We start from the raw sequence: 16,412 nt of genomic DNA on the forward strand, positions 1-16,412 counted from the left end.
AGAAGCTTTTGTTTCTCATAACATCATATGTAAATAGTTTTATAATCACTACAGCATAATCATCCTTCTGCGATCGAAAAATCGATCGCAGATAGTAATTACGTTAGTCGCTGAAAGTAATTTCAGTTGTTGATACCCCGGTCGCTGAAAGCATCGTTTCAAATACTCTTCCGATGACGTCATCGGTCGCTGAATGACGTTATCTGGTCGCTGATCAATTTTCTACGACCAATTTTTTGTCGCTATTGTTTTTTGCTAATGTCATGAAAAGTTATCAGCGACCAAAAATAACGGTCGCTGATAGTCTAATTTGATCGCTAATACCGAATTATCAGATATCAATATGGATGGTCGTTGAAACTGTTTTATCATAGACCAAAATTTCTAGTCGCTGATAACTGAAACCGGTCGTTGATACCCATTTATCAGGTTTTTGGATTTTTTTTTATTATTTACATTTGCACCATTTAATAATTGATACCACACGTACAACATACAACAAAAAATAAATATCGATACACAGTCAATATACAATATAAGCATACAAACAAATATAAACATAAAAATTGAAAAACAGTATATCATCTCATCAAACATAAACATCAGAGTAACATAAACAGTAAATCTAAATGCCAAACAGTACCATCTAATCAACACCATAAACATAAAATCGAGTACCATCTAAATAGTAACATAAACAATACCATCTGACAAGATATAAATGTATAAAAAAGGCCTAAGCAGTACCATCACCGCCAACATCTGACCACTGCCCCTTGTCATCATCACCATCATCATCCTTGTCATCCTAAGGAGTAGGCATCGAGGCCGGCTGCGAGCCCGAACCTCCCTGTGAAGTTGTAAGAAAATATTTTAGATAATTATGATTTAGTGTTTAGGGTTCACAATTAAAACATAAATAAAATATCAAGTTTCATACTGAAGAAACTCTGAACTGAGCCTCCCACAAAGCCTCCAACTGATCAAGAACCTGAGAAGATATCTTGTCAATATCTTCTTTTGTGAGTTGCGGAGTTGGCGACCTAGAAAAATATAACTGTGAAGAATGTGACTGAGCACTGCTAAACCCACTGGAGCAAACCATGCGTCTCGTGCTGCCTGAAACAATAAAAGTAAGACAATTAATATTATCTGACAAAACTAAAAATAAATTTCAAAGAATATTTATTTTACCTAGAGCACCGAGACCATAGTTATCTCCATGGACATTCTGATTATGAATGCCCGTAGAGTACAAGAGATCGTTGTCGTATGTGGGTCATGTGTCTCTATCTGCTCCATACTTCTACGTCATAGCTCTCTCATATTTTAGCTGCAAATTTTGTAAATTAGGTACAACAGGAATGATGATATTTTATAAAAAAAATTCTAAAGTATTATTACCTGTGAGTTTTTAGCCTTAACATTAATGTATTCTTCTATCTTCTTTTTCATATGAGTAGGTTGGAACAACTCATCGGACCATCGGGGTTCGCGCCCTTATTCTAGCTCCTGTTAAGAATTTGAAAGACAATTTTATTTAAAAAAAGATTATCAAGGTTAGTTCGATTAGTTTCAATTGGAATGAAAATAGATTAATTAATGAAAAACAACTTACAAAGCGCTGTTTGTGAACAAGCATATTCAAAGAACCCGTTGTGGCCCTTAAACCTTTAGCATTGGTCCTATTTAAAACATTATGTTGGCTCCGACTGGCAAAAGCATCGCTGCACCAATGATCGACGAGTCTGGGCCAGTACGCTGGCATGATCCAGGAGTGGTAGGGGCGAGGAGCAGCCCCACACTCCTTCCACTAAAGCATGGGATCTTCGTACACCTTTCTTACTGCCTTTAAGCATTTGTTAAGCATATCCTGCAACCGTCCATCAGCTACCCTTCTAACTGCATTCTATTCCTCAGTCAAATTTACATTCGGTGCAAACTGGTAGTGTTTCTACAATGCATAGTTAAAAATTAATATCGTTGGTTAGCTTAAAAAAAAGGAAACAAGTAATTATGTCGAATTTTATTTCAGAAAATTTTACTTACCAAAACCTCTGCCTGGATAACTCCCTTGGTTAGATCAGGGAAATCTATGTATCTGGAGTACGGGCCAGGATAATTTTGACGTACTACCTGCGATATAATTCTGACGACCTGCTTCGTCTTGTCTGGGTGCCCTGCATCAAAAGTCCTGCAAATAGAAATAATTATTACAATCACTACAATTGAAGCATAATTACAACATAAAAAAATGAATATTACCTGAAACCCCCCAACCAAATCACTAGTCGCAAACTCGGATCTGCAAGGGGCATTTTATATGCATTTGGACCACGAACATTTCTCTCACTAGACTAGGGCTGTAAATGAGCCGAGTTTGAGCGAATTACCCCCAACTCGAACTCGGCTCGTTTAATAAACGAGCGAGCCAACTCGAGTTAAGATGGTAATAACGAGTTGTAGAGTCAACTCGAACTCGGCTCGTTATCAACTCGAGTTGGCTCACAACTCGTTTATAACTCGTTTAACCAGTGATAGTATTACAACACAAGTTCAAACTCAGCTCGTTATCAACTCGAGTTGGCTCACAACTCGTTTAACCAGTGATAGTATTACAACACAAGTTCAAACATATTTTGCACGAATCTGGAAGCACAAATAACAGTCTAGAGATTCGGATTTGATTATTTTGGAATTTATTGTGACCAATAATTTGCAACTCGAGTTATAAATGAGCGAGTTGGGGCCAACTCGAACTCGGCTCATTTATTAAACGAGTTGGCCAACTCGAGTTGTAAATGAGCTGAGCTGTAAATGAGCGAGTTACGAGTTCGAGCTTTTTTGCCCAGCCCTACACTAGACTCTCATTCGTCTTCCACCGGTGCCTTTCCCTTTCTACTTGGTACCATATCTAGAGTTGAGATTATAAAAATCAATTAGTTTCACTCAAGCGAATTGAAAAAAATCAAGTAAATATGAAGATTGCTGTAAGAAGGATGATAAAAAACAAGTAAAATGAAAGATATTAACCTAATGTTCCAATTTACGTTGTTTTTTTTTTCTTTTTCCTATTTTTGCTATTATTTTTTTATTATTTCCTTGTAATTATTGTTCTGATACAATCTCAGGAATAGCCCTATCAACGAAGAGACTTGGGTCATTCAGTTCATCTACAACACGTACTACAAATTCGGTTGGCGGACCATCTTCCTGAAAGAACTTGGTCAAATGTGGAGTGTTTTCCACAGACGCATCTCCATCGAACAAAATAACTGATTTTATTTTCCCTTTTGTCTTGATAGTATCCCACCATTCTTGTCTCTCTCGCTTCGATGATGCATAAGGCAAGTAATACACTTGCATTGTTTGACAAGGAAACACGAAATGCTTGTCCTTTTGAAGAAGCCTTGTATGATTTATCTCCACTAATCCATACTCCTTATCTACCCGCAACCCCCTATGTGTATCGAACCAATGACACTTGAACAAGAACACTTTGTTGTTCACGCCACTATATTCCAACCGAATAATTTCTTCAAGTATGTCGAAATAGTCTCTTGATGTGCCTTCCTAATTCTTCCCGTAATTTGTTGTTTTCCTGTTTATCCCATATGACTCAGTGTGAAACCGGAAACCATTCACATCGTACATGTTGTAACGTTGAACTCGTCGTGTGATTGGCCCATGGACAATTTCAGCAATCCTTGAATCTGCAATCTTACAACTAAGTATCAATTTATGCATCCACATACCAAACTCTTTCGAACGAATTCTATCAAGACCTGATGCACTTATTGTTGGCCTTTTTTCTCTAATTTCAGCGTCAAATTGCCTGCAATATGCCGAATTTAGTCACAAGATAAACAATGCAAATAGACCACAAAAATTGGAATATGTGTAAAAAAATTTGTACTATGAAAATCTGACCCAAAATAATTTGCCCCAAAATCTGGCTATGTCTCCTAAAAATCAGACCTGATTTCACCTAAAAATCTGCTTAAGTACAACGAAATCAGCTTAGAAGGTAAAGCATAAACCAATAAAATATAGCTCAATTTGTATTGGTACTTATGCTGCTGCAATTTTAATCCTAACTACTAAAAATGAATCATAAATAGAGACACATGATGAAAACAACGGAAGCATTTCAACCCTCCTGTTATATTATTATTATGTTTGTTTAGCACTCATCAAACACATGCTACATTTCAAAAACAAACATACAACTGTCAAACTTATTAAAGCAACGACATTAATTATTGTTAAAGATTTTAAAAATCGCAAAAGACTAAAAAAAACGTCTATTTTTGCGACATGTTTTAAGCCAATCAATTATTATCAAAAGAAAAGATGTTCATTATTTTGTTGAGTTAATGGGTTGGTTTAGTTCACATTGACAACTAAGAATATAATAGAATTAAAATAATTACAAAATATTTCATCATTGCATAATTAATAAAGAAATTCTGGAACAAAAGAAAGAAACTAGCAGTGCACATACTATAGAACTAAAACCAAATTGTATATGGTTCATGCGTTGTATGCAACTAAAGCTGCTCTGTTCAAATCTTTACCTCATTTGTAAAAGAAAGGAACAATATTACTTGTTTTTGGAGAAACCCAAAATCAAGCTAATTAAGCCATGAGAAGGGCTCAAGTGCTCCAACAATTTATGCTCTAATTCTAAAAATCTGAACCGCTCATCTAATTAATTTCAAATGAGCGATTCAGATTGTCTTTGTTTGAGACATTTTATTTTAATAAGGCTTGTGTTTCATTTTCTCTCTAAAATGATTGTTTCTAGTATAATTACATACAATTCTCTCTTATTTTTAGTGAATAATAAATATTATAAAATGAATCTCCTCATTATTTACTTTAGCAAATTTCTATAAAATAAATAATTTTAGAAAATAACTATTTCTACTAGCCTTTCAAATGCAGACATGGTTTCAAGTTTCATGGCATAATGAAAATATTAAAAATGCATGTACGTATCAAGTATATGAAAGTTCTTACTATCATCATAATAAAACATAGCTATATGGTTGGTAGTTTACACTTATGTTTTCACCTTCATAACCAAATTAACCTAGTACCTCCATCATTAACCAAACTAACCTAGTACCTCCATTATTAACCAAACTAACCTAGTACCTCCATCATTAAGCTAGATTGGAGCTTGACAAATCTCTGACCCATCTTTTTCAAAAAGAACAGTTCATCATTATAAAAAAAAAAAAAAAATTGGTTAGAATCTCTTAAAAACACCTATACTGTACCAGTACACAATCCACAGCTAGATGTCTCAGTTTCACCCCTTCCTTGTACAGATCGAAAATCATGCCGTGATAACCAAAAAAAAAAAATTTGAGCAATCAATTTACCTAATCAGAGCCTTCAAAAAAAACTTTCGCGAAAAAATTAATTTGTCAAAAAGAAAGGGCGGAGACGGGTTTTTGGGTCTCTGATGCGCGAATGTGGGGTTTTGGGGCGAAAACTTTCGCGAAAAAATTAATTCGGCGCAAAAAAAAACTTTCAGTGACCGGCGAAAGCGCCGGCCGCAGATATAGTCGCTGAAAGTCATGGTCGCCGCTTATTTTGATTTCTTTTTGGAAAAATCAACTATCTGCAACCGGCGTCAGCACCGATCGCAATAAAACCGTTCTGCTGTAATGAATTAAGTATAAATATATTTTCAAAAAAACAACCTAAACACATTTAAGATGTATATAAAAAACGTAGATTTACACTTTTCTAACTATTACTTTATTCTCTTTTTGGGAAAAAGCTAGGCAATTAAATCTGTAAACAACTCCAATTGAACTAATGTAGAATTAAAAAAATTAAATAATTATATATGTATATTTTTAAACATTACAGTGCTGTTTTACTATTGAAAGAACATGAAACTATATACATTTTTTGTTCATGCATTCCTATGGATCTTTTAATCCATACATTTAAACATCACGTTAAATTATTTATTATTCATATTATTTTTTAAGAAGTTATTATGCATGCAATTAACTACACATCATCAATTCATCATACTGTGGATTCCAGTTGGTAAATTCAAGGTAAAAATTAATTTACACAGAATGTCCAAAGCTTTTTGCAAATGCCAGCTGTAATGTTTTGGTTCTTCTTAACACCTGCAACGGCTGCAAGTCAATTGAATAATGAATACGGATGTCCAGTTGCAATTTCGATTTGAGAATTGCAGTGTAAAGCTGTGGATTGAGTGCCTCATTGCTGTTGCAACGACCCGCTACAGGAAGTTGTACACACCACATGTTATACGGAAATATCTACTCCTTTATAAGCGTGGAATTATAGGTACCAAAGGAATGGTGGATATAGAGAAGCACTGTAAGCACAGTAATTAGGTCACGGAGTCACGGACTCACGGGATGCAATATTCTGCAAAAGGATTTTATGTGGCAAACAAGGAAAGATATTAATTTGTTCCTCCCCTGTAAAATGGGAATTCTAAAATTTTAGATTTTGCGTATATGTAGGTATATATTTTTTTAAATGTATACATAATGGCAAAAAGAAAAGATGCAAAGCTTTGAATAAAATATAAGTGAAAAAAATTTCTTGTAAATGTATGGACATTTTAACTCTAATGATAGTTGATTTTTGTTTTTAATATATATGTAATTTAATAATGTTATAAATTAAAAAGGAGTACGGAAAAAATATAGTGTAATTTAAAATTGCTCAGAAAATATTCCAAGTAATTAAGGATAAATATGACTTGCATTGGTTGAAAAAAAATTAAGAAATTTAGCGATGATTTCGTCAATAAAAAGTAAAGAAGTTCAATTTCTTTTTGCATCAAATAGCATAAAAGCAACATACAAGTCCTTACAATTTCAAAACAAAAATAAGACAAAGTTTTATGAACTTTAACATATATAAACTATAATGCATTCTTCAGTTGAATCTCTGAAAATTCACATAATGGATCTTAATTAACATACACAAAGTTAAGAGGATATCTATATAGAGGATATATATAATATGAACTTTGTCAAAAATAATATATGTATAACATAAGGAGGATAGTGACCACATTTGTTCTAATTATATATAACAATACTATTAAAATTCTTAGTCATGTTATTACATTTCTGTGTTTTTTTTTTTTTTAGAGATAGATGATCAAACTTCTTTTTTTAGTCAATAATATAAACTCACGTATGTATACTTTTATTAATTTAAGGTAGTTTTGAAAACTAGTTTCATCTTTAAATGTAATATAGTTTATATTGATAAGCAGCGAAGTAGAACTGTATTAACCTTAATTGACACAATGGACAATACATTCACTTAATTATCAACACAACAGGCAAAACAAAATTATAACAATGCTACTAAAAATATTTATATTAGGTTGAATGTCTATAAAAATTAACACACTTTTCTTTTCATTTTACTGAGAAACGCAAGCACGCATTACATTCAAGACTAAATTGTTGGCGTCGCTGCATCGGTACACAACACCATGCATGCAACAAAAGAACTGATACAGGAGACGAACTTTATTAATTGCATGATTTGGATGTTTCGCCAGCTTTGTAGTTGCGTGCGTACAAATAATGATAACCTGGAAGATCTTGTGAATTGTGATTAGAGGTTTAATGGGCGGGCCGGTACGGGTACCCTGGGTATACCCGGGACGGGTACGGGTACGTCTCGGGTATGGGTAGGGGTACAAGGGTATACGGGTACGGGTATGGTCGGGTATATTTCTCAAAAATCATACCCTACCCGTTCTATACCCGTACCCGTGTACCCTTGACGGGTAGGGCGGGTACGGGTTTTTTTTTTTTTTTTGCTGTTTTTTTTTCTGGTTTTTTTTTCTGGTTTTTTGTTGGTTTTTTTCTGGTTTTTTGTTGGTTTTTTCTGTTTTTTTTCTGGGAGGGAAAAATAGAATTTTTGAATTTTGAATTCGGATGAACAGTACTCGGGTATCGGGTACTAGGGTACGGGTATAGTCGGGTACGGGTAAATTCGGGTAGGGTATGATCGGGTATTGGTCCAAAAAAACGGGTCCGGTCCGGTTTATGCCCGTACCCGCGTACCCGAGTACCCGACCCATACCCTGGCTCGGGCACGGGCGGGTATGGTCGGGTATACCCGACCCGGGTATTGTTAATCCACTAATTGTGATGCACTCTGATTGCATGCAAATACAATTGCTCTTGGAATTTTTTTTTTTTTTTTTAACGAGAGTGAAGCTCTCATTTGATCTTAGAAAAAGTTATTATCCACGCAATCTGTCAATACTGACATAACTTGTCTTTTTTTTTTGAAAAATGTAATATAGTTTAAAAATTCCAGTTCTCCGATTTATCACTATGTATCAAATTGTCAATACTGACATAACTTGTCATTTTTTTTGAAAAATGCTGGTAGTTGCTACCAGTTCTACTGACATAACTTGTCAATGGTCAAATTATTGACACCAATTAAATGTTAAAGTTTGTCAAATAGCTGGTGAATTTAATCTAAAATTCACCATCAATATGAAATATATTTGGAAAAAGTTGACAAAGTTATTATTCACCACACGTATTTCAGATTGATAGTTGTCAAATAGTTGGTGAATTCATATTATTCATATTATTCATATAATTCAAATAGTTGGTGAATTCGAGAAATTTGGTACAGATTTATAGTTGGTGAATTTAATCGAAAATTCACCAACTTGGAAATAGTTATTATTCATATTATTCCTTTGTCAAATAGTTGGTGAATTTAATCTAAAATTTTAGATAGGCTTTAAACGATTAGTTTGAATTGTTGGAATCGATTTATTTTATGAGAAATATATTTACATTTTAAAGTTATAAATTTTGAATTTATTTATAAAATAAAATCATAGAAATGAAGGTTTATAAGTTTATTTATGTATTCATCTTTTACTATTTTTTACAGTTTGATTTTACACTAAATAAATTTAAAATTAACATTAAATGTAATATACAAACACAACACTCATCAAATGAATTGAACTCAGCTGCAATCCCTCATTATTCGTGAACAATATTTTTAAAATCTCTCAGATCTTGAATTTAATTAGCTATTCAACTTTTTATATACGCATCTCGAAACATCTATATTTTTGTGCACGCATCTCGAAGCACCTCAGCGACTGGATTTGGAAAAGCAGAAATTTCAGGAACACTGTTCACGAATGAGAATTGCAGAAGATTTGTTTCCCTCATTAAATGGACCAGTTTCAACAGTTTGAATTCATCAATTGAAGCCAAACTAGTAGTTTAATTTTTGAGTTAAATATTCACCAATTGCCTTGATACGATTAAGTACATACTTAGCTTCACTCATATTAATATATAGATAAATTTAAAATAAAATTTCAGAAATTCGGACTTTCAAAAAGCCAAACATGCATCAGCAAAGAAATATATGTACACAGTACATATGCATAACTTATATATTACCATTAAGAAAAATAGTCAGTTTGAATTGGACAAGATATATTATTTCACAGATAATTAAAATTTACTAGCAATACTGAGAATAATCTCAGGATAGGAGTAAAGAATTTCATAATATATGATTAATTTGAACTTGTAAAGTTGTAATTGGTAATTAATTAATAAAGAGAATGGATACATAAACAATTAATTATTTTAATTAACCCTCATAATGGACATTAAAATTTGTTCGGGCCCAAAAATAAAACCAAATATGTTGTGTTTATTAATAAATAGAATGTGCATTAAATTATTAATGTAGATTTAAGGTTTGGGTCACATATATATCAAGTGATATGATACTAATAAGACGTTAAAATTCCAATTTAGCCTGATACATTGAGTAATTATAAGTTTTCAACATCCCATATTTTCAATTTGTCTCATAATTAATTAACTGTCCCTAATTATGATACGTAGGTGATATATTTTTAATTACCGTGAACTCATTTTTAAAATTTATTTTTTATTTATTTAGTATTACATCAGCTACGTACCATGATTGTTAAATAAACATGTTGTTATAATTAATCCTTAATTAATATAGTACCAATGGTCAGCCTAAGTTGGAATAATCAATTTAACTTTAGACCTCAACCAAATATAAATAATATTTTAGACTGGCTTAAGTTGAAATAATCAATTTAGATCTCTTTAGCTTTAGTCCACAACCAAACACCACCTAATTGAATTTGTTGGCACTGTAGTATTACAAAGGGAAAGTACAAAAACATAGACAATATAACATGAGCATCATTATATGAAAAATGTTTCATGCATAGATGAAGGTACAATATAGTACCAGTGCATGGCCTACAAATGTTTATTATAAATGCTTGTGCCTTAATTGAATTCTATTTGTTGGCCCTGTAGTATTACAAAGGCAAAGTACAAATACATATATAGACAATTATTATAACACAAGAGCGTCATTATATGAAAAATGCTTCATGCATAGATGAAGGTACAATATACGGGACAATAAGTCATTATCCAATTCAATGACCTCATGAAGATTTCTTACATATAATACCTTAATTTTTCCTCTTGCTAGACCCTCTAATAGAAAACATAAAATAACAACTTAAAAGCTAAATAAAAAGGAAAACAAAAGGGACAGACAGATGCATTTGCGCTTGTAAGAACTTGATTGCGCCAAGTAAAAAAAATAACAGTTTTGTGTTTAATCAAGCACACTTGAACCCCTCAGGGGTACCCTTGCCACAAAAATTAAGCACAAGGCTGAGGTTAATAGGTATATTAAGGTTAATCCCGAGAATGTTCGCTTTAATCGCAGTGCAGAGGCAGACAGCCGCCTCTAAGTCGATCAGTCCATCGAGCAGCGGACAGCAGGGTTCTTTGGGAGGTAATCCAACCTTCACACCTTTAATCAGGTTTAGCACATTTGCACAAACACCCAATTTTAGTGCATCAACTGGGCATTTACTGGAAGAACTGGAAGGTGGGGTTACTGGTGTAACTGGGGTCGGTACGTACGGTTTTGGGCTGGGGGTAACCGGACCAGGGCAGTAGCTGCATGCACTGGAGAGGGAGAAGAAGAGAATGTTCAAGGCAAGGAAAAGAGAGGTTGCTGCAGTAGTTTTCATTGCCATGGTTCTCTAAGGAAGGCAAGTTTTTACTGCAGTAATTGTTGTACTATATATTGGTGAGGTTAAGTGAAACTGTAAAGTTAATGAGTATTTATAACCAAAAGTACAGGTGATGTTAAGTGGATCCGGTCTAGAAAAAAATCATGGACCTATTACGTACTTAACCAGGACTATATATATAGTTCCGTTAATTCTCGCATTTATTTCATTTCAAATACTTTTTGTGAGAAATTAAGTATATATATTATAACAAAATTATATATATAACATTACGAAAACTAGCTATATGTAGAGTCAATTAACTTATTAACAATCATTATATATAATTTCAAATTAACTTATTAACAATCATATATATACAAACGTTGTACGGTTTAAATGGTGGACTGCACAGTGTAAATATAGAATATTATTTTAAGATAAATTATTTTGTGATGAAGACAAAAAAGTGTGACTGGCTAGGTGTATCTGTGACTGTGAAGCAGCTCATATTACAAGGGGCATGCTCCAACCTAGCTGGCAAATCAGGGACTGCCCATCTGGAGATAGATGGGGCGGTTTTGGAGGTTTGCCAAATGATAATCCCTAATTTGAGGTACCATTTTAACCATATCTTAGTTTAAAATGATTTAAATCATGACCATTGTAATGAGTTAATAGACATTATTTTCTGATGAGGCAGGAGAATCTCTGGGCGTTTGCATGTTACTGTGACACTGTACCAAAGTTTGGATCAGATTGTTTTCATATATATGAACTTCTCTTTTTCTTTCTTTCTTTCTTTCTAAATGTGTCACTGTAAGTGAATGAAATGAAGCTGCTTCTTAATTGCTTGAACTTGAGCCTTTTCATATTTATTTTAATTTCCAGAAATTTAGAAAAAATAATGGTGAAGGGTCTTAATGCACTGTACATATATTACAAAATGAATTTCTCTGCGGATCTGTCAAGGTTTAAAAAAAAAGAATTTATCTTCGGAAAAAACATATATTGACCATTGGTACACATCTGGCCTACCAATTCTAAAAGAAGGTTATTCACGAGCAAAGATTTTCGTAAGTGGTCCTCTGGGTGGAAATCAGAAAATTAGATTATAACATAATTTTACAAAAGAATTTCCAGGTATGAGATACGTACGTAACACCTGCTTGTTGTATTTATCTGAAACATGTTAATTTTAAAGGTCAGAGAGTAATCAAATCAGCTTCTATTATCTTTTACTCCAGATTAATGCTGATAAACAATATAATTGCAATGTTTCAACTAAAAACCTATGCGGATTTTTGAACCAACAGTGACGTGCAGTTTTCTTTTGTTCCTACTGTATTTTTTTTTTTAAAATACAAGAAAACACATCACAATTACAAAAGCAAATTAGTAAATTAGCAAAATTTAATTAATACAGTTACTAAAAATTGAAGTATTGTTCAAAATGGGATGAAGAGTCAAAGTGTATCAACTTATATATCCTCAGTGCGAGCACTGAGTTTCGAATATGTATACCGAGAAAAGCAAGTTTTGCGAACGGTACCACCAATTGAGGAATATTACTTACTGGGGTCACTAGTCATGTATCCGTACAGATTATCATAATATCTGATGTTGAAGTTGTAATGTTCTCTACTTCTGTACATCGATCAGCAGCTATTTTACAAAATAGTTTCTGGTAAACATGCTGAAAACAAGAGCAAAGTCAGTGCTCTCCTAAATAACCAATTCTATTATTTTACAATAAAATTTCGATGTAGGCAGTAGGTGTTAGGCACAACTCCAAATTAAGTTTGTTTGTGTAAGCAATGGAGTATGAAATGAAACTTTGCCTGACTGTAGAAGTTGTCCAAATAGAGAGATTTAGGTTCAATTAATCATGCAATTAAGACTGTCTGCGTACAGTGTATACTGAATTTAGTTTGGTCTAGTATATACTAGAGAATTTTGCGACTATAATTAGGCAAAAATATCATGAAAAGCCCTTTTGCCAAAAAAAAAAAAAAATGATGATCGAGACAGTTGCCTGAAAATTAGGCTTTGCTGATGTATTAAAGACTTACGTCATTCATTACTGAACTAAATAATCAACAAACGGTAATTTCAGAAGGAAAATTTTTGAATAAGGATGTCGCTTTTGTTTCGTCGTTAAATTGCTACTGTTGATGATATATATAGTTTTATCCGGATATATTTGGCTGCTAGGCGGGAACGGGAATGAGCTTGGGTTCGGATCCAATTTGAATGGTTGAAACACTGTGCGTGTGAGAAAAACAATTTTATTTTTGAATGATGAGACAGTTGCCTGAGTGACTTTTGTTTTTTTCCACCGACACAGTGACAACCGATCAAGCCCTTAATTTGTTTGGAATTTTCTTTTGGCATGTGAGCTTAATTTGCCTCTGAAAAATTTATCATAAATTCATAACAAGACCGAATACAACTAAATATAATATATGTAGATCTTATTGTGAACTTCTACAACGATTATTACTTAAACAGATTTCTTCTTCTTCTTCTTCTTTAAAAAAAAGAGAGAGAAAAACTAGATAAACATGAAATAACAAATTTGTCCCCAATACACCTTTTTCTAATTTCTTTCTATAATTGTATACTGGTCATTGCTCTCTCTCTCTCTCTTAATGCTTTGGTGTACGAATGGACGAAAGCTAGCTGTCTATCTGGATCAGGGTTTAACAATGTGTTTCTCTTTTTCTTTTCTTTTTTAATGGGATGATGAATTGATGATGATCGATCATTGTCAATTGGCCAGAAAAATAATAAGAAAGCAATAAAATATATATCCAAGACAAGCATCCCATAAGTCCATATATGACCCGTGACTAGTACTTCACATGGCCCCTTGGTTTGCCTTGGTTTGCGTATTCCTAGTGTATTTATTTAAATAATCAGTGGCTAAAAATAATATACTTTACATGAGAAGTTGTAGATTTAAATCCGAATAAATAATTTTTTGAATATTTAATGTTGAAAAGTTACCCACAATTTTTATTTTAGAAAAAATGGGACCCAATGCCCATTTTCTCTTGTACTAAACCCTAGCAATAATTTGGGCATGGGTCCTTTTAGCATTTCTTTTGTTTCATTCCTTTCTTTCTTTACCCATTTTCTTAACTTTCTTTTGTTTTATTTCATGTTTATTTCTGGACTTTCTTATTTCCTACGGCTTGTAATTCTTCTTGACACCTCTGGTGTCCCATATATGGAATCTAGAGGTTAGACTTCTACATTTCTTTTTCAAAAAAAAAATATATATTTATCTCAGAAACATAAATTACATCTTTAAACTTAATTTTCTAAAGAAAAATGTAAGAATCTACTGTTTTATTTTTCCAATAGCTCATAATGCATGTGCTACAACTAGTTGACGATATTTGCTCCATAGGAACTGAGTAGGCCAGAGTTTAGATTCAGTGCCGTAACTTACATTGTAAAATAAGATTTGCATCGTCCTTTTTAGTTTGGCACAAGCAGTTGGATCAGAACCATCCGATTCGAATCCGTCGTTCGGAATCACCTCGGAATTTGAATCTGTCGCTCTGAATGTATGTGCTCCACTTCAGAATAAATATCTCGAAAACAAAAATGGACGGTCCCAACCTAAAACTAAAAAATTAGGTTACTTTACTGAATGGCCCCAGACTCCCAATGGAAGTGTATCCTCTGCGGAGCCAATTCCTGCGGAGTTTTTAATTAATTTGGTCTGTTCGTTTCAGATCGGACAGATCAGATTAGATCTTGCCCGAATTGAAAAAAAGAAAGAAAATATTCTCAAAATTTTCAAGATCTGATCTGGTCCGTCCGATCTGAAATAAACGGACCAGATTAAAAGCTCCGCAGGGATTGGCTTCGCAGAGGATACGCTTCCGACTCCCAACAAGGTGATTTCCCTTTATTATGATATATCAACACAACTACAGAGATGCATCGATCAAATAGGCCTTTTATATGTACTGGGCTTTTTACCCACTAAGAAACTGGGGAATCCGAATAAGAGGAAGCTCATACACAGAGCTTTTGGGCTTAACCAACGGGTACTATTTTCTGCAACAAGACTAGTATCGGAAGAGGGGGCTGTCCGATGGCCATCGAATCACTTTTGTGTTCGATGGGTACTCTCACCGTCAGATCTGCTTTAGGATTTGTGTGTACGGATTTTAAAACAGACACGAAATTGCGGATGAGAATCCTAAAGTAGATCCGACGGTGAAGAGAATCCATCGAACACAAAAGTGATGCGATGGGCGTCGGACGCCCCCCTCTCCCGACCAGTATCTATTCTCTCCTTTCTCCAAATATTATATTCTCTACATATATGTATCAAGTTCTATGAATATATTTAAAATACATTTACAGGACGCTGTATATGATTTTGTTGGTACTTGTGCAAAATTTGAGCCTCATTTAAAGTTATACCATCATAATAATTATGACATACTTTAAATTTTCAACTAATTTAATCTTGTTATGTAAATAATTTACGGTTCAGGTATCTCACAAAGAGAAAATAAAAGATTACGAAATAAAAATTAATATAAGATGTTTCAGTAGATCAATTTCATTGGTCAACAATCAGCCCATGTCCGATTGAAAGCCCAAATTATTGAAGCCTAGTTACGGCCCAAATTATAAAATCTTACGTTTTCGGCCTAGTTACGGCCCGGGAACTCACGACATGACTCATGACTGTATTCGAGAAATCCAACAGAATCAGAGATACATGGATCTATGATCCGCGTACCAAATCCGATCCAGAAAAAAAGTGGAATTTAAAAGATATCATAAAAAATTGAATTTGGAAGATAATATAATTTTAATAAAAATATGTTATGTATTTAGTTAATTTTGGACATAAATAATTAGATATATGATATGAATCTACCACTCTTTAATTTAATAATCATCAGCGGTTGTGAATTGTGTTGCATACAGTGTTTTAAAATACGGTCTATATGACCGTATATACGTTTGTGGTCCTCAATCGCATAAAATCTAACTATTCAGATTTAACATGCAGATTTGATCTTAGTATTAACCAAAATCAAATAGAACTCGCTTAAAATATTTTATTTATTAACAAAAAAAATATCTGGATTCAGATCTAAACAATTTTAAATTAAAACTCATCTGAGTCACAACCCATTATCTGAGTCCAGATTCGAAAATATTCGAATCCATTATCTTAGTCCAGTTAAGTGATTTTTGCTTTTCACCTGAGGAACCCTGGAGAGACCCCCAACGTTGCTTTTACTCATGAGAAATTTTTTTTTTTCTTTTC

The 16,412-nt window shown here is 33.3% G+C and overlaps 1 protein-coding gene across 1 annotated transcript; it reads right to left on the minus strand.

Annotated features, from left to right (window-relative positions):
- Positions 1-10,425: 10,425 nt before the first annotated feature.
- Positions 10,426-11,169, minus strand: LOC144551586 (14 kDa proline-rich protein DC2.15-like). The gene has a single exon (XM_078299612.1). It carries the CDS (start codon positions 11,126-11,128, stop codon positions 10,703-10,705), a length of 426 nt encoding a protein of 141 aa, XP_078155738.1. The 5' UTR covers positions 11,129-11,169; the 3' UTR covers positions 10,426-10,702.
- Between the last annotated feature and the right edge of the window lie 5,243 nt (positions 11,170-16,412).

This window comes from Carex rostrata, chromosome 3 (genome assembly GCF_964058835.1).
Source record: "Carex rostrata chromosome 3, lpCarRost1.2, whole genome shotgun sequence".
Lineage (NCBI taxonomy): Eukaryota > Viridiplantae > Streptophyta > Magnoliopsida > Poales > Cyperaceae > Carex > Carex rostrata.

What these genes read in the sequence shown, in the direction of transcription:
- LOC144551586 (XM_078299612.1), bottom strand. Translation starts at nt 11,128, where the DNA reads ATGGCAATGAAAACTACTGCAGCAACCTCTCTTTTCCTTGCCTTGAAC.